The following is a 23,271-nucleotide window of genomic DNA, read 5'->3' on the forward strand; positions in this document are numbered from 1 at the left end:
ACCTAGGACACACCTGTGATGCCATCAGGCATGGACTGGGTGCTGGCGGTCTGCAGACACAAGGGCAGGGCTACCTGCTGGTGCAACCAAGAGGCTGGGAGGGCCAGGGGACTATGAGCACACTGCTGGACAGCCAGCCTGGGCTGCAATAGGACTTACCCCTCGCCTTCTTTAAACCTCTTACAGGAAATTAAAATAAATAAATAAAAGTTAATGCCTGCTGCTATAAGTGGGGAGATCAATTCTGATGGAAAGACAGGAAATAGTCTCAGAAGCAATGTTAGGAAATAAAGCTTATGATTCATACACTAACGTTTAATTGTACCAAGTGTGGGTCATTCAGTTCTTATGGAATTAGTCTGGAAAATTAACATTCTTTCTGTAGGAAAATGTTTTTAAGTACGAGACAACCACCTCACAAACTAACTTGAGTGTGACCCAGTATTATTATACACTGCCAGTGCCCAGTTCTGGGGAAGTCAAGAGCAGGACACCATGAACCGCTGTTACTGCCACCTGCCTGGTACTCTGCTTTCTGAAACAGGGCCCAGGACTGCAGAACACCCGGCAGCAAGCAGGCTGGTGGTTATTTTTTTTTTTTTAATTTTAAGAAATTTTATTTATTTGAGAGAGAGAGAATGAGTGGGAGGCAGGGCAGAGGGAGAAGCAGGTTCTCCACAGAGCAGGGAGACCCATGGCAGGGCTCGATCCCAGGACCCTGGGATCATGACCTTAGCCAAAGACAGACGCTTAACTAAGCCATCCAGGCGTCCCTGGACTGATCTTTCTTTAAACAAACAAAAGAAAAAAACATTTAAAGTTTTGTTTTAAAATAATCAGTAACAAGATCTTGGGCAAGTGGCTGGACATTATTTTCTCCCCACAGCTCCCTCCACTCCTGCACTTACCAAGGACAAAGAAGACAATCTGAAAACAGTTAAAAGGATTTAAAAATTATTTACTCTTTACTTTTATTACAATAAATATTTATCAACAATAGAATTAAACAATCTTAAATTAAAACCTACTGCATTACTTTTGGGGTTCACAGCAGCAGAAACAAACATAAATCCAGTTGAAAGGGCAAGGCTTCCAGAATCCAGTGGCAAGAAACAGTCGGGTCTTGATTATCTGGGCTCGCAATAGGGAACAGTAACACCAATGATGGGAAAGTGACAAGTGACAGTGAAAACCCACAGCTGTCATCTATTTGTGTGTCAAATTACCTAAGACCTCGCAACACTGGAGCTCAGGAATTTAAGCAAGGTATGAAGTCCCTGTTCGGCAAGGGCTGGATTTTATCCCCTCTACGAGCCCTTGAGCACAACTGCTCCCAAGCTGCCTCTGGGCCAGGAATGGGCTGCATCATCCTTCAGAGCCAGAAGCCTCAAACCCTGTGGAAGCAGCTATCTTTCTCATTCGCAATCCCTGCTGAAAGGGAAACAAAGTGACATATTTCAAGGCCCTTCCTTGGGGATGAAGAGGAACTGCAAATAGGAGAGACTGTGGCTCCGGAGCGGGAAGAGGCTTCACAGAGTTACAGGCTACATGCTAGGTCCATGAGAAGAGAACACTCTCATGAGGGCTCACCATGTTGCAGATAATCAAGAACGGACTGCATGGGTAAAGGAACGTATCATACATATAATGCAGAAATATGTGTCCATATTAAATAGGTACATACACACGCCACACCATGACCATAACCAGGTCAAGTAAATGCTATGTTATTTACGATGAACACACCAAGTTCTGGACAGACCGATGATGAAAAAGCTCACGGAACGACTTGAAAGAGGAAACAAAAGACTTTGTGCTCCCCTTTATCTTCCACTCTAATATACTCTACTTGTCGCTACCACATGCCGGCTGCTTAAGTGGGGTTGTTTCTAGGGACCTAAGAAGGGAAGGAGTCATCCTTTCATTTCAGAATGTTCCCCAAAGCAAACTGCAATGGCTCAAGCGACACAGCTGAGTGACTGATTCGGCCGTGATTCCCGCCACCTCTTCTTAGTCACAGGGCATGAAGCCTTACTCGGAAAAGTACCAACTTCTCTACCTACAGTTAAATTCCTGCAAATTTAACCTATTATACGCTGGATGGAAGGGTAAGGGGACAAGGTAGGTGGTAGGGAGTTTGCACCTGGGCAGTAATTCACTGCCTCCCCATTACCCAGAGAAAAATGCCATTTTTTTTTTTAAACAATTGAAATTTGGAGTTTAATACTGAAGTCCGCTCTCTTGGCACATTTTGGAACGAGCAAGTCATTACATGTCACTGGGACTTTGTCTCTTGAAAGCTAATAGGGTAAGTTAGCTAAGCAAAATAACCTACAGTGTTAATATTGTGGGCAGTTGTAACTGGCAGTTGTTAGAGCCTGCTGCTGAATGATACCAGTAATTCAAACAGATTTAAAACGCAACATTCACAGATCTTGCAAAATGAAAACTCCTCCCATAACGGGTTAATAACATCACATACTAACTAAGCAGGTCCCAAGTAAGGTGAAGAACTTACTTTAGAGATTTAAAAAAAATTGCTTGTCAAGAATATCAGACTGATGGCAAATTGTGTGTGTTTTAATTAAAAAAAAAAAACTAAATCAAGTCTAATCTTAATCATTATCCACAGAAACTGGTCAAGAGAAGACTTTAGCCAAAGAGCCATCAGGCATCCTGGCAGTTAGCCATTCCTGGTTATTTGGTATTGTTTTTAAGATTCTTTTTTTTAAGTAATCTCGACACTGAACATGGGGTTCGAACACACAACCCTGAGAATAAGAGTCGCACGCTCTACCAACTGAGCCAGCCAGGCTCCCCCACACCTGGTATCTTTAATACTGTCTCTGAGTTCCATGTCACATTAGGTACTATATGGCCATGATCCAATTCACAAGGTTTAAAAACAGCACCACTCTGATTTAGCCTACCTTTCTAAAAATGATTCTGTGAAGAGTAAAACAACATGAATGGGTCTGTAGAAGACCAGACAAACCTTCTGTTAGGTCCAAATGGACTTTCCTACAGAGATAAGGCTTTGTTGAAATATTCTAAAATCAGTCCATGTACTATTTTCCAATTCTGGGAACCTGGCCTTTCTGACAAAATGAAACACCACTCCCTCACGCAGGCCACCTGTGAGAGGGTTACAAATGACAGAACATCTTTTGCTTCCCTAAATATAAGCTCATTTAAGATCTGTCTAAAGAGTAGGTCCCTGCCTAAAAACAAAACAAAAACCCAGCTAGATTACTATCTCTTGCACACTTGTTTATTAAAGAGCGAAGCATATTATTAGCAAGTGGATTAAAAAGTAAGGTTACATTTATTTTGCAGTAGCCAATAAATCCCACTCCCATGGTTCCACAAAAGGAACATGTCGACACTTTCTTTGAAAAAGCTACACAACCATGATTTACCATACACCCTAATGTAACTGCCTACCAATATGTCAGTCATCTGTGCCACTGTCAAAGATGAAAAGTAAAATATGCAAATCACATGGGTTACCTAATTAATAAAGGAAAAATCAGAAATCTACTTAAGCTTCCTAAGATGTACAGAGCATCACACTTTCAAGTTTCACAGTGATTAGTTTAACACCGTTTTACTGTTAAAACTCACTTAAAATGTACATGTCAAAGTGCTTCAAATGCAGCATACTAATTAAAATTCCTTCTGGAAGGTTCTAGTACTGGCAGCTAACTTAGGAAGGTTATTCACCCAGAGGGTGCTCAAGAAAGGGCCTGCTCTTACAAAGACACCTCACAGGACAAAGAAAATTCTAATCTGACCAGATATCTCCTATAGAGAACTCAATTAAGACCAGAACTGAGGTCAAGATAAAAGCCACTCTGAACACAGGACTCAACACAACCAAAGATTTCTGTATTTGTTTTTGGCTTTTTTGGGGACCCAAAGTCAAAAGTTCTAGCCTATCGGTTTACTCTGTTCCCTCTGGCATGTTCCCAGTCCTTGACATGTCAAGAGATCTAAGGCAATCCAGGAGATATGGAATGTGGCAAGACCTAGGTGCTCAAAGCAAGTGGGCGTCTCTGTCCTAGGTGTAGCAAGTCAAAAGAGAGACTGGCTGAAGAATGAAAAGGAAGAGTTACACAGAGGCTTCTAGTTAAAATATAAAGGGGAAAGAGACCCTTTGATTCAAACACCTTCAGTTTATCTGTTTATTTTCCACAGGTTATAGAAGAAAAGTCTACTTTGGAAAGCAAGGAACACTCCAAATGTTTTTTGACTGACTACAAAATAAATTCTTTGAAAACTGAACACTTGGGAACCTTTCAAATTCACATTTGAATTTGAAGTTAGTGGCGGAACGACGATTTAAATTTTAACTATTTTAAACTCTGCACTGCATTAGGATCATTGAGCACTATAGGCACTGGGCATTTAAGGTGATCCTTTCTTCTCCTTCAGGTGGACCCTATGCCTGATTTTTCTTTTCCAGATTCCCCCAAAGCCGACTCCAGGTCATGATTAATTCTTTCTCAGTACCTCTTTAGAATTTGGGCAACTCTAGACATACACTCCTCTTCCCCATACCTCTATATTAAAATAAATGACATGATGGTAGTAGTAGAACATTCTAGACCATAATCAGCATGGAGCTTTTTTAAATTAGAATTTAAAATATTTTAAGCATGATATGATTAAAAGGCCAAGGACTATTTAGGTTTTTATTTTGAAATTATTCACTCCATTACTTGAAACTAAAACTCATGAACTACATCTATTATGTATAAATGGAAGAATGGCAGTTTCAACTGTGATGATCTTAAACTGTGTAATGCACTAAAGATCATGAATGTTAGTAAAGGATCAGAAAAGGCAGCAACAACATACTCTATCCAGGCATTTTAAGGATTTTTCTATCCCATGCTCCCCTCAAATATAGGGGAATTAATTTCTGACAAGCAGGAAAGGACATTTTTCATACCATAACCTGACAAGTAACTTCTCACAGGTCTAGGTAACTTTGGTCAGCAGAAACACAAAGCAAACATCTGGCCTGGCTAAGGCACTCCATTCTGAAATGTACAGAAAACATGCATGTATGACCAACCATGCCACTGCTCCCCAAAGGCGGCTCAGTGTATGCTGGGAGAAAGGCTGGGGTGGAAGACTCACCCCAAAATATCATGCATAAGCCTGAAGTATCTTTTATACTTTGGAAATGTTATGATAATTGGTATGACACAAATGCACAGAGCTATTTGCAAGTTAAATCCTGCTTCAGCTGCTATATCACTAAACAACAAATGGGGACTTTCGAGGTAAGTTCAAGATGGCAGACTAAACCAAGAAAAAGTCAGAAGTCCACTGAAGATTTACAAGTCCACGGTATTCTCAAACAGTACTTCACTCAGTTTCACTTTCGTCTTGTTGAGAGCCACCTTTCATCTAATGGTGTCAATAAAACTGGCGCAATTCTTTACCCCTACAGAGAAACAGGTCATGAATTAAACGCGCAAAACCATTTCAAATAAACTCGATGCAATGGAAAAAAAACAGAAAGACACTCTTGAGGTAAAACAGCCCCAAAAGTATAGAACATGACCCTACACCGGAAGGGTATTTTTTTTTTTTTTAAACTATACTGTACAAGGTGAAGAAAGCCTGTGGTCCAAATTTTTCATTTACAAACATCTCTCAGTTCTCTTCTTATATAATACAGATTAATCTTATTCTTGTGTACAAGATCAGCAAAAGGTAAAATGATTAGCTCAGAAACCTTAGAACAAACAAAGCTTTGTTCCCAGCCCAAATTACCACTTAATCCTATTCAATTTTATAGATGACAAAAAACAAGGTCTACAAAAAATAGAGTTACCGTTACTTCATTTGTTCATTCTCTGACCTCCATGATGGCGATTTATTAACACAGAATCACTATCCACATTTTCCAGCATCCATTTCTCACCATGTTCAGTCTCAGAAAAAGTCAATGAATATATCTCAATCTTTATGAACCATTTTTAAAAAAATGAATACAGAACCGTAAGTTAGCTCCTTGACTCCTCATTTCTAATAGCCTGGATGACAATGATTAGGATTTACAAATTTTAAAACTGAAATATCGATTACATAGTTATTTTTACAAAGCAGCAGACTGAAATTCAAAAAGGAATACACTATAATTAAATTTAACAATGGTCACATTCATAGATAAATAATGGTTAAAAATTTAATTACATATCAACACAGTGGTGCCTATTTTATCCAAGTGCAATCCATCCAAAAAAAAAAGGGTTTAAGATACACTCTTCATTCAAGCACAAACTTCACTCAGTGGAAAATTAAAGAAAATCAGCAAGTAAATTTCACCACCACCAAAGTAAATGGAGACAGAGTCAAAAAGAAATAATATATCCACATTCATGAAAAGGTGTAATCTACAGATCAACCACAGTTAAATCAAAGGGATTTTTATGTTTGTCAGTAAACTTCAAAAATTATTCCAGGTCACATTAAAGACAGTAGGTACTCAGTAAGGCATATATATCAAAAACTTTCTTCAAACGGGGAAGCGGACAAGTCAAGAAGGGAAGAATTTCTACTTCTTTAACCTTATGAAATAAAAAACACGGCACTCTCACCTCCATAAAAAAGAGATGGAAGGACAGAAGGAAGGAGGGTAGGAAGGAAGGCAGGGCAAACCGAATCAGAAAACTAATTTTGTAGGACGGTTCATAGCAGGAATTCATAGTGAGGCTCATGAGATTTCTAAGTCCGAAGTAAATTTCTCTTATAAGGAAGTTTACCTGTGTTCCCTACAAGTAATTACCGTAAGACTGGGGCTGTCACATGCATTCATATAAACATAGTTCTCGGGCACCCAGTCTCAGCAACTTGCAGCTGAGGGGGGAAATGCCACATTTAAACGATGAACCATGTCAATGGGTAAGCTACAATTATGATCTACTCTCTGCTAAGTCAATCGAACATTTTTCTTTAAAAGAAAATTAAGTCATTTATCAAGATCTCTCCCAAACAAAGAGAGCCAGAACACTAGAGAATCTAAATATATATATACCAGCTCTCTCAGCGCATGAGGAAAAAAGGCATTTCCATGGGAAAGAGAAACCAGTATTTGGCAACTGTACATCATAGTTCTGTGATCATTTGGCATCTCTTGCTAAAGGTGACTTGCTCTTACCTTTTCCCTATTTTAGATCTGGGCTATTGATAACTTCCACCGCTAAAGACCTACTACTAAAGTAGTACCAAATATGAAAACATTTTGCCATTTTCTTAATGTTATCAGTGTTCCTAAACCAATTTGGGGACTTTAAAAATAAAAGCAAAGCATCCTTAACTCTGTATGAACCAAAATACCATAGACTCATGAAGCTAAACTCACTAGAAACATTTTGCTTATCTAAAGTACATTATGCTCAACCAAAATGCCACATGGTTTTATAAAAAATAAAATAAGTTGGGAGTTAGCAGGTCCAAAATTCCATAAGTTCAGATCATTTGTATCCCTCCTGCTGTCCAAGTACTCTACAAACTTGAGTTCCCAGGTCTGTTAAGCAGGTCATTTTTAGTTCAATGGTGATGGATGAAATATTTACAAGCATCTTATTTACAGTACTTTTTTCTGTAGATTACAGGCCAATGTTCTTTTCCTCCATTCCTAGTCAATCTGAGTTTGGTTTCCTCAATGAGAAAGGATAAATCTGAAAATGGCTGCTCAGCTGCTTTACCTGCAGAAAACCAGAACATGAGGTAGTGACAAATACATTCCTAATAAATTTTTCAAAGGACACAGAATTCACCCTCTGGAGATAACAATTTACTGATGTGGCAAAACTCAGCAGAAGTAAAGAAAAGGCTTTTCTAGGATAGCTATAGAGCTAGAAGGCTACAGAATTCTGTCGAATTCCAGAACTATCCCTGGGAGGGTTAGGACTTAAACCTAACTCCAACATGTAGTCTTTCCAGAGCCCTCTGGACCACACAGATTCACACCCAAATCTGCTGAAAAATTATAGGGTTAGCTGACTTATAAGATCTAGTAGATCAAATATTTACATACATAGTTTGACTCAACTGCTTATAGCATTTCTAGGTAATCATTCCTAATCCTGAAGAAACTGTATAGAAGTAGATCTGTACATTTTATGAGATTTAGGCCATGCTGGTTAAGGTATTCCTGGTGGGTAGGCAAGACCCTGATTATGTGTCAGTTACCAAATATCATTTATTTGATACTTTCTAGCTCTATTGTTATTATCTATATGTTAATAGTTCAAAAGTGAATGCTTTTTGTATTGCTGTTTCACCTTCTGGTTAGAAGTTGCAGAAGTGGCAAGAGCACAAAGACGGACAAAAAAGATGTTCCTGGGGGCGCCTGGGTGGCTCAGTGGGTTAAAGCCTCTGCCTTCAGCTCAGGTCATGATCCCAGGGTCCTGGGATCGAGCCCCACATCGGGCTCTCTGCTCAGTGGGGAGCCTGCTTCCTCCTCTCTCCCTCTGCCTGCCTCTCTGCCTACTTATAATCTCTGCCTGTCAAATAAATAAATAAAATCTTTAAAAAAAAAAAAAAGAGGTTCCTGGAATTTTTTTTTTTCAATAACTTGTATTTCTTTTCCAGGTTTTTAACAGTGAAAATGTACTACTTCTGTAATTTAAAGAAAAAAATGTTTTGGCTTGGTTTATGTACAGTTGCCTAAAGATATGCTTCTGAGGAGTTATAATAAATAAACACAATTATAAAAGACATTTACAACAACATTCTATTTCATACATGACTGATGAAATAGAAGATAAAAGTGCTAATACAAAGTGAAACATTTATGTTAATATGTGCAAATAAAAACAATTATGTCTTCATGTCATAATCCCTAGTTATCATGGATTTTTTTTGTTCATCTATTTTATCCCAACAAATGTAGGCTACTTTGGGGAGAACACTAAGAGAAGAAACCTAAGTTTAGCAACATATGCACAGCACAAAGTAGTTACCAAGCATGACAGGTGCCCCCATCTTAAAAATATGTTCAACGGTATAGAAAACATTTTGTTTCTCAAACTGAGTCTGAGCAGGGTTCCTTTTAAGACAAGTATACCAAATAGGAGCATTTTAAGAGTCATAAAAATATGAATAATAATATGAATACCTTTTTACATTTTTCATTGTTCTGAAACTACTGTTGGAAAACAAAGAAAAATATATTCCAGATTGTTCACTCTAACTTTAATTTATAAAGATGAAAAACTGGAAACAACATAAATGGTTAAAATAACTGGATCATAACTAAGTACACTGGGTAATTATTAAGTACTCTCCTTGATGGAATATTGTACAACAATAAAAACTGTATTTATAAGACCATGCTAAAATACATAAACTAATTAGAAAAGACTGTTAAAGTGTGAGGAAAGAAAATAAACTTGCATGGTTCTCATTTTCACTTTATCTATCTTAGTCCATTTGCCCTGAAACTATTCTCTTGCTTTAGAAGAGAATATTAAGGTATGCAAAATCCTCCTTAAATCCACTCTCTCCTAATATTTCCCCCTGGTAAAAATGTCCCTAATGCTAATGAAGCAAGTATAGAAATAAATCATCAACAAACGGGATTATTTGGTCCTCATAGAATTAAAAGTACGTGAGAGTTTACAATTCCATTCACCAAGAAAACAATTTACATTTCTACTTAAAAACAACTAATTCCTCATAATAATTATCCAGCTTTTAAATTATTTGAAGTTACTGTGACATATTCATCAGAGAAATGATATCTGAAATTATGCACCTGGATATTATTTAAAATGTATAGAGAATAGCCAAATTCTTCCAGCTACTTTAATAAGCAACTTTCTTTTGAAATTTTCCCCTCACCTCCTTTCCTAGTACTTACAAGAACCAAATGGAACCCCTTCTGCCTTAGATTACTCACCACTCGTACTCCATAATGGATGTGGGCCAGAGTGAAAACAGCTGTTAAAGTATATAAGAGAATGCTCTCGACGTAAGAGGCTATTCCTAAGTTTACCACCAGGACAACCAAGAAAAGAGGAACCAGGAACCAATTCAAAGATGGGCACCGGGTGCTACTCATTTGACAAACAATCAGCTGACACTTGAAGTTAGGAGAAAAAAAAAAAAAAGAATGAAAATTTGATTAGCAACACACTTCCAAAATTAGTCACTCCAACATTTAAAAAGCATTCGATTACTTGAGCCAACAGAGTTCCACGACATTATTAAAATCAGTATTTCTCAATTGCTCATCTGCCCACACCTCCAAACCCACGGACCCTCAGAGTGTGTGTTAGAAGAGTCGGGAAGAATAATTTAGCAAGGCTGCTAGAGAAGGGATTCTGCCTAGGTAACAGTTTGGATAAAAGAAATTTCTCCCGGGGCGCCTGGGTGGCTCAGTGGGTTAAAGCCTCTGCCTTTGGCTCAGGTCATGATCCCAGGGTCCAGGGATCGAGCCCCGCATCGGGCTCTCTGCTCCGAAGGGAGCCTGCTTCCTCCCCTCTCTCTCTGCCTGCCTCTCTGCCTGCTTGTGATCTCTGTCTGTCAAATAAATAAATAAAATCTTTAAAAAAAATTTTTTTAATTAAAAAAGGAGAAAAAAAATCTTACTGTGATGTTGGCAAAGGCTGTTCCAACCATAAAGTAGAATACTCTTGGATGCAACTCTAAAATATCTGAAGGCGACTGAAGGATCCATGCTGTAGACAAAATGAAGAGCAAACATGGAGAAAAAAAGGGAACCATAGCTTCATAGACTGAATTGTATTTCAAGGTGTTATTTTTATAGCTTCTGAAAAAAAGAAATCAGGTAATACAAAGAACATTATTACATATAAAACTTACACTGCATTTGTAAATTTTATAGCTTTCTTTTTTTTTAATTTTGTAGTTTTCAAAGTACTTTCACACTTACTCACTTACACTCATAATACTCCCATAGCACAAATAGAACCAACTTTACTAAACCCATTTTGCAGACAAGTTAAGTGACGATGTGAGAATTTAAATTTACTTAACTTGCTACCAAGTGGCAGGGCCAGGACTAGCATGTAAGTCTTCTGAGCCCTAGTCCCCTGGAATGTAAAGATGCACAGAACTTGATCTTTGTTTTGTGAGATTTACAGTCCACCAGGAGAAATAAAATGCACACAGCATCACAAGGAAGTACCTCGGAGCGCAGCTACGATACAAAGTAACAGAGAACCCACCAGGGGAAGACTGCACTGAGATTGCCCATAGCCTGTCTCGGTATCTCCAGCACACACTCCGAGACAGGTCTGCTCATCTGAACAGAGCCCAGATTCTAGTCTGGCTTCTGCTCCTGATTACACGATCTACACGATCTTGGATGAGATCCCGCCCAATCAGGACCGCATCCTTAGAAGATGAGGAGAAAATGTCTCCAACTCTAAGGCCTTCAGAGCCTTGAATTTTACGGTTTCTGTGAATGCCTGCCAGCTGCCATAAATAGGGAAGATTCATAGAGCTTGGCTGGACACAGATAGGATTCTGCAGGATAGATCTGAGGGCTGAAGGATGAAGTGGGAAGGGTTTCAAGCAGAGGAACAGTACTAGAGGGAAGTGGGAGCAAAATTACCAAGGAGGGAAACAGCAAAATGCATTCAGGTTCCCTATGTAATTTCCGTGTGGCTAAGCAAAGGTGGAGAAGTGCAGACCAAAGAAAAAAAAACACCACCCAGGAAACTCCTACCTAACCCTTGCCCCACTTCTCTGGCAAGAACTTTCATATAATGCTACCTGGAAATCAGCAGAGATCAAGGGTTAGGTCCTAAACTACACAAGTTCAGAAATTTTATGATCATGCTGACTAAACTTACACAGAATCAACTTATAAAAACTTATAATCAATTTCTAAAAAGAACATAAACCTCTCAATATTCAACAAGAACACTCACCTTCCCAATTCACTCCACAAAAAAATGACAAATGGAAGACTGTCTGGTGAGCCAAAAGCTGTAACAAAAGCACCAGTAGTTCTGTGCTGTGCTTGAACTGAGTTCTCAGCTGCCACTGTAGACCCTACATGACCCTGACCTCATTCCAGATTCAAAACATAGGTTTCAGAACCTTTCCAAAATGCCCAGATCCCAAAAGTAAAACAGATCCTAAAATTCATCTAAGTAACAATTTTCACATTTCTTGCCCAATTAAGAAATACTTACCTGAAGAAGTTTAATAAACTCATTGGAAGAGTCACACATAATGCACAGCCTAAAAGGAAAAATATTTAAACTATTGTTATTATTATTCGAGTGATTTTTTAGAAATTTCAAATACATACAATATTTAATGCTTTTAGACCCAATAATTCGCAGGTTCAAGTTGACTTTCGTATTGAAATTAAACACACTTCTGAACATTTATAAGCAGAAGAGCAGCAGTATAGCTCGCTGATTCAGAGCAGAGGTCAGGGGCCAGATGGGGCTTGAACCTCGATTGTGTCTGCAAGTTATGAGATTTCAGGCAGATTAACGTTTCAGTGCCTCAATTTCTTCTTTTATAAAATAGACATAATAGTACTGACCCCGTACAGTTTTGAGAATTAAATGAGTTGTTATACATAAAGATACCTGGAACAGTACCTGGTGTGCAGTAAATTGCATAAGTGTGAGTTACTGAAAGAGGGGCTGATTCATGGATTCTGTGGTTTCCCATTTCCACTTATTTTTATCTCCCTAGCATTCTGAATTTCTCCACCCACCCCTAAGCATACACTGGTTCTTTCCCCTCAAACCCGAAACCAAGGACAGCCTTCCCAAGAAGCCCTCCCCTTGCTTCTGCTGCCCTCGCTATCTATTTCTTCTCTTACTCTCCCCTATCACTCACCAGACCTTCCTGTGCCCTTCCTCAGGTCTCATTCATTCTGCCTTCCCTCTGCAGAAAACTGTACTCTGGAATTTACCAAGTTCTCCTAATGATCAAATTCAATATTCTTTCTTCACTCCTGACTTCTAAGTAAAGGACTCTGTTGACGCTCCACTAACTGCAATTCTTTCCCGCCTTGGCCTTTGCGATCCATTCTCCCAGCGCTGTTAGTTATCCAACCATTACATGTGCTGTCCTTTATTGGCAACTCTGCCTCCTGGCATATTCCTAACTCGGCAATCAACTGTGCTTCTAATCTCCCCCTGGGAATCCTCTCTTATAGCTTTAACTATAAGCTTCCTACATACGACTCCAAAATCTAGTGATGTACTCTTGGGCAAATCAGATGATCTCTCTGAGCTTCAGATTCCACAGTTGTACAATACAGATGGGTTAAATGACTTCCTAATGTACCTTGCATTTTTAAAATTCTCTGATTCTACAAATTATAGAGATGTAAATTCCTGATTTTTTTTTCTCTGTCACAATCCAAATTAACACCCGTGGCAAGTTTCTGGCTACATCATTTGGGTATTTCACCGTCACTCAACAAATCAGCCCTAGTCTGACCACTCCAGACTCCCGCTGACTGTACTTGGCTTGGGGTGGGAAGGTGGTCAATGTAGCTATGAGCTTAAGGATCAAAGACAGAAACGTATTCCCTCAAAACGACTCCTAAAGACATTTTGCTAAAAACAGATGAAAAGACTAGAATCCACCAAACAGAAATCTCATTTGAAAAGATGAATTACTCTGCCACTTCCAAGCCCAACTATGACAGTTACCCAAGTTAGAAGAGCCCAGAGAGAAAGGAAGACAAGCTGACATCCTCAGAAATTTTTAGCAACTGACACTGTGTCAAGTTAGGAAGTACTGGTAGGGGAGCCAGAGCTGGATTAATTAACCCAGAATCACTATAGCTCTGAGGTGTTGAAAATAGGCTGTCAGAAACTTGCAAAAGATTTGCTACCAAGAGTATTTTTAGCTTAAAATATCTTAAAATAGCTTTATCTTAAATACAGCAGGCATAGAGGAAGCCGGGCTATATATAGGTAGCCAAAGAGACATACTGTATCTTCTATTTCTCCTCTAAATAGCACCTAATGTACTTTCCATAAAAAGTACAGGCATACCTCAGTGAGATTGCGGGTTTTATTCCAGACCATCACAATGAAGTGAATGTCACAATAAAGCAAGTCACATCAATTTTTTGGTATCCCAGTTCATAAAAGTTATGTTTCTACTATAATGTAGCCTATTGAGTAAAACAGCATTATGTATTAAAAAAATGTACATGCCTGAGCTAAAAAAATACCTCATTACTAAAAAATTCTAACCATCATCTTTCAGCTAGTCGTAATCTTTTTGCTGGTGGAGGGTCCTGACTTGAGGTTGATGGCCGCTATAGGTGGGGATGGCTGTGGCAAGCTCTTACGATAGCAAACAATGAAGCTTCCCACATTGACTCTTCCTTTCACAATCTCTCTCGAGTCTGCGATGCTGGTTGATGGCATTTCATCCACAGAACTCCTTTCAAAATAGGAGCCAATCCTCTCAAACCCTGCCACTGCTTTATTCAACTCAGCTGATGTAATATTCGAAATCTTTTGTCATCCCAACAATCTTCACAGCATCTTCAACAATGGATTCTATTTCAAGAAAACCACTTTCTTTTTTGGTCTGTGAGAAGTAACTCCTCATCTGTTACATCATGAGATGGCAGCAACTCAGTCATATCTTCAAGGCTCCACTTCTAATTCTCTTATTATTTCCACCACAGCTACTTACTTCCTCCACTGACATCTTAAACCCCTCAATGTCATCCAATGTCAGAAATCACTTCTCCCAAATTCCTGTAGATGTTGATTATTTTGACTTCTCCCCACGAATAGTGGCACCTAGAATGGTGACTCCTTTCCAAAAGGTTTCCAATTTACTTTGCCCAGATCCATCAGAGGAACACTTTCTATGGCAGCTACAGCCTTACAGAAAGGTATCTATTCCTTCAATCATAAGACGTGAAAGTCAAAATTACTCTTCAATCTCTGGCAGAATGGATGCTATGTTAACAAGCAAGGAAATGACATTAATCTCACTGTGTATCATCATCAGAGCTTTGGGTGACCAGGTGCTTGTCAATGAGAAGAAATATATTGAAAGGAATCTTTTTCTGAGCAGATCTCAAGAATGGGCTTAAAATATTCAGTAAACCGTGTTGTAAACAGATGTGCTACCATCCAGGCTTTGTTGTTCCATGTAGAGAAGACAGGCAGAGTAGATTTAACAAATTCTTAAGGGCCCTAGTACTTTCGGAATAGTCAATGAGCGCTGGCTTCACCTTCAAGTCAGCAGCTGCATTAGCCCCGAAAAAGAGAGTCAGCCTGTCCTTTGAAGCCAGGCATTGACTTCTCCACTCTAGCTACGAAGTCCTAGATGTAATTTCCTTCCAGTATTAAAGTGGTCACATCTAGACGGAACACCTGTTGCTTGTGTAGCCCCTTCCTTAATCACCTTCCAGATAATTTGCTGCAACTTCTACGTCAGCACTTGAGGCTCCACCTTGCACTTTCATGATACAGGTAAGCCTTCTTTCCTTAAACTTCATGAACCAACCACTGCTAGCTTCAAACTTTTCTTCTGCAGCTTCTTTACCTCTCTCAGCCTTCAAAGAATTGAAGAGAGCTAGGGCCTTGCTCTGAATTAGGCTTTGGCTTAAGGGAATGTTGTGGCTGGTTTGATCTTCTATCCAGACCACTAAAACTTGCTCTGTATCAGCAAAAAGGCTGTTCTGCTTTCTTACCACTCATTTATTCAGTGAGTAGCACCTTTCATTTCCTTCAGGAACTTTTCCTTTGCATTTACACACTTAGCTAATTGGTTGGTGGCGGGATGGGGAGGTGCTGGCTTTGGGCCTATCTTGGCTTTTTCCTCACTAAGCTGAATCATTTCTAATTTGTGATTTAAAGTGAGAGATGTGTGACTCTTCCTTTCACTTGAATGCTTAGAGGCCACCACAGGATCACTAACTGGCCTAATTTCAATAGTGTGTCTCAGTAAGTAGGGAGGCCTGAGGACAGGGAGAGAAAAAAGAGGGAGAGCAGGGTAGGTAGAGCAGTCAGACACACCCAGCATTTCTTAATTAAGTCGCTATCTTATATGGGTGTGGTTTGTGGGGCCCCAAAACAATTCTAATAGTAACATCAAAGATCTCTGATCACAGATCACCATACCAAATATAATAATGTAAAAGTCTGAAATATTGCAAGAATTACCAAAATATGACTGAGGGAGACATGAAGTGAGCAAATGCTGTTGGAAAAACGGCGCTAACAGGCTAGCTATAAGGATGCTACAAACCTTTGATTTGTAAAAAACACAGTACCTGCAATGCACAATGAGGTGAGTGCAATAAAATGAGGTACCCCTGTACTGGGAAAGCGGCTTTATTTATTTGTAAAGAAACGTGGGCTTTTGCTTTATTTCAGAGAGAAGAATTCAGATAAACTTATAAACTACAAAGAAAGTTATATGCCTCTTAAAAGTACCCACTTAACATTCAAAAATGTATCTCACATACCAGAGGATTCCATCTTATTGTTAAATCTGACATTTAAACATAAAATGCAGCAATATTGCCATAGGTCTAGTCACTTAAAACAATTCGCTATGTGGCGGGGAGTGAAAAATAGCTAGCCTTTTCAAGGCAGAGGATTCAGTTCATACAGAAACCCAAGAATGAATATTTGGATTTGGAGAACAGTGGGTTTCTAAAATATCTGTAGTTTAGGGCCACAGAAAAAGGCCCAAACCACTGCCTAAAAGCCAGGGCCTAATGCACCGCATTCTCAGCTGTTTCTAAACCCTACCCAATGCCCATTCTATTACCAAGCTTCACTGGTAGTGAGAGAGCGGATTATTTTTTAGACAAGGGAACAGAGCAATCGCCAAGAGTTTGCTATTTTACTCCTTCAGAGGTCCTAATGCCACTCCTAGTGCCCCAAAATCACAGCCCCAAATAACTTCCTCCTTGCCTCTTTGCATAGGAAACACTCTGCCTGCTGTAGATACCCACTCTCACTAAAATCAAAAGGGAAACATTATCATGATCAGAAACTTTTACCTAACAGCCAGTGGCAAAAGAAGGAGAGTATCTGAGAGGAACAAAGCCTCAACTTTTGGAGTGGATGTATTATGAAGTAGTCGCTACCTTTCATCTATTCTACTTCCTACAAACTAGTGATCTTCAATTTTGAGATAGGCATGAAATCTACACCAATGTGGATCTATACTAAATTTGGATCCTAAGGAACAGTCTAGACTAGTTTAAATAGTTTACAAGGTTTATGTGATTTTGGTATTTATTTCCTTCTGACAAGAAATAGACCAAAACACAGAAACCTCGTTTTCCTTACTGGTTTGGTTCAAACCAGGACTGCAGGGTCGTTCTGCTTGCTGGAGGGTGTGGGAGAGAGGGAAAGGTGGTATGGCTTGTGATAATCAAACACTGGCTTCAATAATAAAGTCATGTTAAAATAGGCTTCAACATGGAGCTTCTTACCAATAATCATTGCAGTGAATAGGTCTCTATATAAGAAATTAAACAGGAAAGGTTCATACCAGGCCTCAACTCCCACAATCGCAGTCACTATGTAGACAAAAGATATAGTCTGGAAGGAAAATGCAGACAAAAGCATATAGAGGCATTAACAGCTGGAAAGATCAGGGAGCCAATAATGCTGTATGCAGCCTGAGTCTAGTAAATAGCTTTAGTAAAAGCAAGAAGTACACTTAAATTCGATACTGTGGCAAGTCTTCTTGCCTTTAAAAATGTCTTTTTCTCAGCAAACAATGCCATAAAATAACTAACTTCTAAACAAGGCAAGCAACTGGCCATAATTTAAAACACTGTAAGGCCTGTCAGGATTTGGTTAAGGCACAGGATGATCCAATTTGCCTACCCAATCACTTTCTTCACACACACTCCGAAGTCTGATGCTCTACTGGGGCCTTAGGTGCAAATGGGCAAAATGGCAACATAAAAAGCTGGTATTCAAAGGCAGGGAGAGTTAACAGCAAGCCTATTAAGTAAGAGAAAACAAGTATCTCTACTCATTGAAACATGGGCAGTAAAGGCAAAAAAAGCAACAATTACATGTGCATATCTTTATTTACAAAAATCAACAGTTCAAAGGAATATTTATTAACATAAAGAAGCTAACCATTTTTTAGTAATAATGACATTGTGACTATGGTTGCTTAAAGAGTACTCTTACTATTAGAGATAGATATAGTAAAATACTTATCACATACTACCAGGAATTTTCTTTAAACTAACTGGGAGGAAGGCGATACACGAAACTGGACTGGCCATGCAGCTGCTGAAGCTAAGTAACAGGTATATAAGGGCTCACTATGCTATTCCACTTGAAACTGCTCACAAATAAGCAAGAAATAACACAAGACAAAAAGGAAATTTTTAAAAAGCACCAAGTCAGTTCTAGCCAAAAAAGCATAAGGGCTATAAAGAAGGAATGACAAAAGCTTGCCCCCAAAATTCATGGCAATGTTGAAAATTTAAGGCAGAACGCGTACTTACCACTTGGCTAATGTCATATCCCCACGGCAGGAAAAGAATCCCTGTGTTATATTTTTCCCAGTGGGACAGGATGAAAGAAAACAAAACTACCCATAGCAGGAGATAAAGAACAAAAACACTGACACCAGATGGTCCTCGTCCAAATATGGAATATACAGTCACAACAAAGTAAACACATGACCAACTATCCAAGCCATGGTCAAAAAGCTCCCCTAGAGGGGTGCTGGAATTGGTTCTCCGGGCTTGCTTTCCATCCACACCATCTGCAACAGAAACACATTGCCATGGGAAAAGGTCAACATCTGTACCAGTATGTAGAAAGTCGTCTTTAATAAACTGGAGAAACACAAAACAAAACAGATCAGCACTATCATAGGGATGTTAATTAACTAAAGAATAGCTACCAGCCGATACATTTTATAAAAATCCAGGCTTTAATTCCTACAATTCAAAGATTTCAGAAATAAAATCTGTTAATTTCTCAGCGTATAATCTAAAATTTAAATTCGGGGTGCCTGGGTGGCTAAGTAGGTTAAACATCTGTCTTCAGCTCAGGTCATGATCTGGGGGTCTTGGGATCAAGTCCCACATTAGGCTTCCTGCTCAATGCGGAGTCTAGTTCTCTCTCTCCCTGTCAAATGAATAAATAGAATCTTAAAAAATAAATAACTGAAGAGCGCCTGGGTGGCTCAGTGGGTTTAAGACTCTGCCTTCAGCTCAGGTCATGATCCCCAGGGTTCTGGGATTGAGCCCCACATGGGTCTCTCTGCTCAGCAGGGAGCCTGCTTCCTCCCCTCTCGCTCTCTCTGCCTGCCTCTCTGCCTACCTGTGATCTCTATATGTCAAATAAATAAATAAAATCTTTTTTAAATAAATAAGTAACTGAAATTAAAATACATTACATCACACTAAATGGTGTCAATTTTAGATCTGAGGACAACGCATCATAGTTGGACTCTGAATTCTTCCAAATGAGCCTAATAACTGAGTTGTTCCACTAGTCACAAATTTTCAACCCTCCAGAGAATATTCCATAGTTACTCATTACAACTTATCTAACCACTCCTTGCTCTAAAACACCCTGTGTTCAGTCCCAACCCCTATTTCACCTTGTTTGAAATTAGTCATTTTGTCACAAATGTACACTTCCACAATTTATTTTTTATTTGACAGAGAGAGAGAGAGATCACAAGTAGGCAGAGAGGCAGGCAGAGAGAGAGAGAGGGAAGCAGGCTCCCTGCTGAGCAGAGAGCCTGATACAGGGCTTGATCCCAGGAGTCAAAGGCAGGGGCCCACCCCACTGAGCCACCCAGGCACCCCCCACTTCCACAATTTTAAGTGCTTTCAGAAAAGGCTTTGCACGTAGAAGGCATTCAGGAAATATAAGAATGTATTAAAACCATTCAATGCACTATTCTTGACGCTGTGAAGATTACGAGAATAATCTCAGAATAAACTAAGCCTGTGCCCTCAGTCTACAACTGAGAAAGGAAAACAAAATATGGTAATTAAAGATACAGTACATCCCAAACCACAAGAGAATACAGAAAAGGGACAAGTACCCTTCAGGCTAAGATAATCAAGAACGGCCTTCCAGACCGGATGAAACCTGAGTGGAGACACAAAGAATGAGTTGGATTTCAGTAAATAAGAGTATGAGGTTTCAGGAGGAGAGAGTGCTGGCAGCAAAAACACCAAGACGGAAAAGCACATGAGTATTCAGAAAATGCCGAGTAGTTCAGGTTGACTAAAGAAACCAGTCTGTGCAACAGGCAGTAGGGAGGCTGGAGCAAGTTCTGTAGTTTCAGGGAGGACAAGGAGCTACTAAAAGGATGTGAACAGGGAAGTTAAAGGGTGAAAGCCGCAATGAGCTTTGTAAAGACGCTGCTGTCATCGGCAGGAATGACGGGCTGGAGCGAGCACACTAATCCGCAGGCCCACACTGACATGGGATCCAGTGGGAATGAAAGGCTGGAGGCAGGCGAGATATTAAGAAAATAAAAATGGCAATGCAGTAAAAGGTGATCCGTAAGGCTGAAGGACTGAAAGATACTCTCCAAAATTTCCCATCTGGCTAACCAAGAGAGGGGTAGGAAATAAAGAAGTCCGAAGAAGGAGCATGACTGGTGTTAAAGAGGCTGAGTACAATTTTAAATGCTAAAACTGAAGTGTTGGCAGAATTATGCACATGGTAATATCAAGCAACTCCACCTAAGGCACTCACTAGCAATTCAGAAGACAAGTACAGAAAAGGGACAAGTCTCCTTGCTAGACACACAGGAGTCATCTCCACAGTGGGAAGGATCAGGACTGCCAAGGAATGAGCAGAAAGAGAAAATGAAGGATAAAGCACAGCGGAACACCTTCACATTAAGGGGCAGAAACAGAGGAGCCGGGGGGCTGGGGCGTGTAAGGAGAGAAGGAGGGAGAATGAGAAAGCCTAGTTAAAAAGAAGAGTCTGACACATAGCTCTGCACGCTTGTGCAGATCCAAGCACCCCGATGAAGAAGATTCCATTCCTGTGATCTCCAGGAACTGTCCATCTAGTAGGGGAGACATTATTAAGAAAAAAAAAAAAAGCAGCAGCAGGTGAACCATAAAAAGTTTTCCTCAAAAGAAAGCATTTTGTAAAGTATTGGGCTAATTGCAAAGATTCAGATTTAAGGAATTAAAAATTCCTATGATTACTGTGTTTATCTTACTACAGTACTATCCCCAGTGCCTACCTCAGCTGGTGGCAAAGAAAACCTTAAAAAATACTGCTGAAGGAATAAGAAAAAGGACAAATCCCAGATTCCTGCCCAAACACTGCAGATCTCTATTTACAGTGTTGGGAACTTTTCTGCCCTTAAGTAGCTTAACTATTTCCACAAAGTCTTTTCTCGTTATTCGCTGGCTTAAATTCCTGTTTGTGGTGCAGCTCCTGGGCAGTTATTACAAACACTGAAATTCATGGACTGCATACTAATTAGGTTTTGTACATCTTCTCACTGAACCCAATACAGCTCTACAAGTCTGGATATGTTTCAGAAAAAAAATACTTTTTTTAAAGTATTTCAGGGCATTTACCATATATTATGGGAAGGAACAACTTAGGAGGAGCTAAAACAGCACCCTGTAATCAAAGACATTAATATTTCTGCAACAAAAGGCAAGGATAGTCACACTAGTAGAATAAAGTGTATACATTGCCTCACATTAGTTCAAGGCAGTTTTGCAATAAATAGTTCATGTTTGGTCAGGATTTTTGCCAAAATCCTGGACATGAACAGGTAGGTGGTAGAGTATTATCTACAAAAAGCTCTTTTTTTTTTAAGATTTTATTTATTTATTTGACAGACAGAGATCACAAGTAGGCAGAGAGACAGACAGAGAGAGAGGGGCGCAGGTAAGCAGGCTCCCTGCTGAGCAGAAAGCCCGATGTGGGCTCGATCCCAGGACCCTGGGATCATGACCTGAGCGGAAGGCAGAGGCTTTAACCCACTGAGCCACCCAGGCGCCCCCTCTACAAAAAGTTCTTAAGATATGCTGTTAAAAGCCAGAGCCATAGGCCAGTCCCGCCTTTTTCCCTATTTCTCTCTATCCTTGGCAACCAAACCCTATAGAATTCTTAAACGTGCTCATCTTTAAGAACAAATGTACAAAAGCTTCCACCTAAAAATGTTGTTTTTCACTAAGCTTTCCCCTAATTGTTCTGGACTTCACTCTCTCCTTCCCCAAACTCTTGCAGCTCTGGTCACCTGCAATGTCACCATTTAATCATGCACCAAATTATACTGGCTTTATGAGTGCAAGTCATTTTTACCTGAAGAGATCTCAGCAAATTGGAAGTCAGGGTCTGGTATTTTATATTCATTCAAAAACTATATACTGGGGCGCCTGGGTGGCGCCAGGCACCTGGGGTGCCTTCGGCTCAGGTCATGATCCCAGGGTTCTGGGATCAAGTCCCACATCTGGCTCCTTGCTTGGCAGGGAGCCTGCTTCTCCCTTTGCCTCTGCCTGCCTCTCTGTCTGCCTGTGCTCACTCGCTCTCTCTATAAAATCTTTAAAAACAAACCAAAAAAAAACTATATACTAGGTGCCCACTACATGTTAGGCACTACTCTAAACACTGGGTAACCCTCAAAGCTACGTACATTTTAGGGCAGACAGACAAGCATGTCACATGGCATTAAGTACTACGGAGAAAAACAAAACAGGGAAGGGGAACAGGAGCAGGCATGACAAGCCATGCAGATAATCCCAATAAAAAGCATTCTTGGCCAAAAAGATAGTACGGCCTAACCCAGCAGACTACCCTGACCACCCCCTCCACCAAATAAGAATTGATGACTTTCTTATTCTCCCACTTATTTTTGCTTTCCCGCTTTGCTCTATTAGGGCAGCTCTCAGTATTCCACAGTTATTTGATATGTCAGTACTGCTTCCCAAACGTAAGGCAAAAATGATGTCTTATTCCAGCTGTGGGTAAATATTTTATGTGAAGAACCAGACAGTAAATAGTTGAGGCACTGTAGGTCATCAGAAGCCTCTGTTGCAACAACTCAGCTTTGTCTTTGTTGCAGAAAGCAGGCACAGACAACACGTAAAGGAATACACAGAGCTGTGTTCCAGCAAAACTTTACTTATAAAATCAGGCGACAGGCCAGAGCTGCACTGTAAGGGGTAGTGTGCCAACTCCTACCTTATTCTCTGCATTCCCTAGCAACGAGTGACAATATTTTCCACACAGAAACTCAAAAATATATGTTTATATTGAACAGGAAATTAATATTAATTAATTA

The 23,271-nt window shown here is 39.7% G+C and overlaps 1 protein-coding gene across 4 annotated transcripts in view; it reads right to left on the reverse strand.

Annotated features, from left to right (window-relative positions):
• Positions 1-937: 937 nt before the first annotated feature.
• Positions 938-23,271, reverse strand: part of SELENOI (selenoprotein I) — a 40,453-nt gene continuing 18,119 nt past the window's right edge. Inside the window, exons 5-10 of one of the 4 annotated variants that reach the window (XM_004781382.3) lie at positions 18,488-18,750; positions 17,450-17,558; positions 12,189-12,237; positions 10,615-10,795; positions 9,923-10,105; positions 938-7,724 (exon numbers count right to left, since the gene is read on the reverse strand). In XM_004781382.3, coding sequence (XP_004781439.3) covers positions 7,626-7,724; positions 9,923-10,105; positions 10,615-10,795; positions 12,189-12,237; positions 17,450-17,558; positions 18,488-18,750 — 884 coding nt within the window. In that variant the 3' untranslated portion in view covers positions 938-7,625. Of the gene's footprint in view, positions 7,725-9,922; positions 10,106-10,614; positions 10,796-12,188; positions 12,238-17,449; positions 17,559-18,487; positions 18,751-23,271 lie in introns of those variants that run through there. The other 3 variants (XM_045079290.1, XM_045079292.1, XM_045079291.1) reach the window with 3 other exon arrangements.

Source organism: Mustela putorius, unplaced genomic scaffold (genome assembly GCF_011764305.1).
Source record: "Mustela putorius furo isolate JIRA1106 unplaced genomic scaffold, ASM1176430v1.1 tig00000281_pilon_pilon_pilon, whole genome shotgun sequence".
Classification (NCBI taxonomy): domain Eukaryota; kingdom Metazoa; phylum Chordata; class Mammalia; order Carnivora; family Mustelidae; genus Mustela; species Mustela putorius.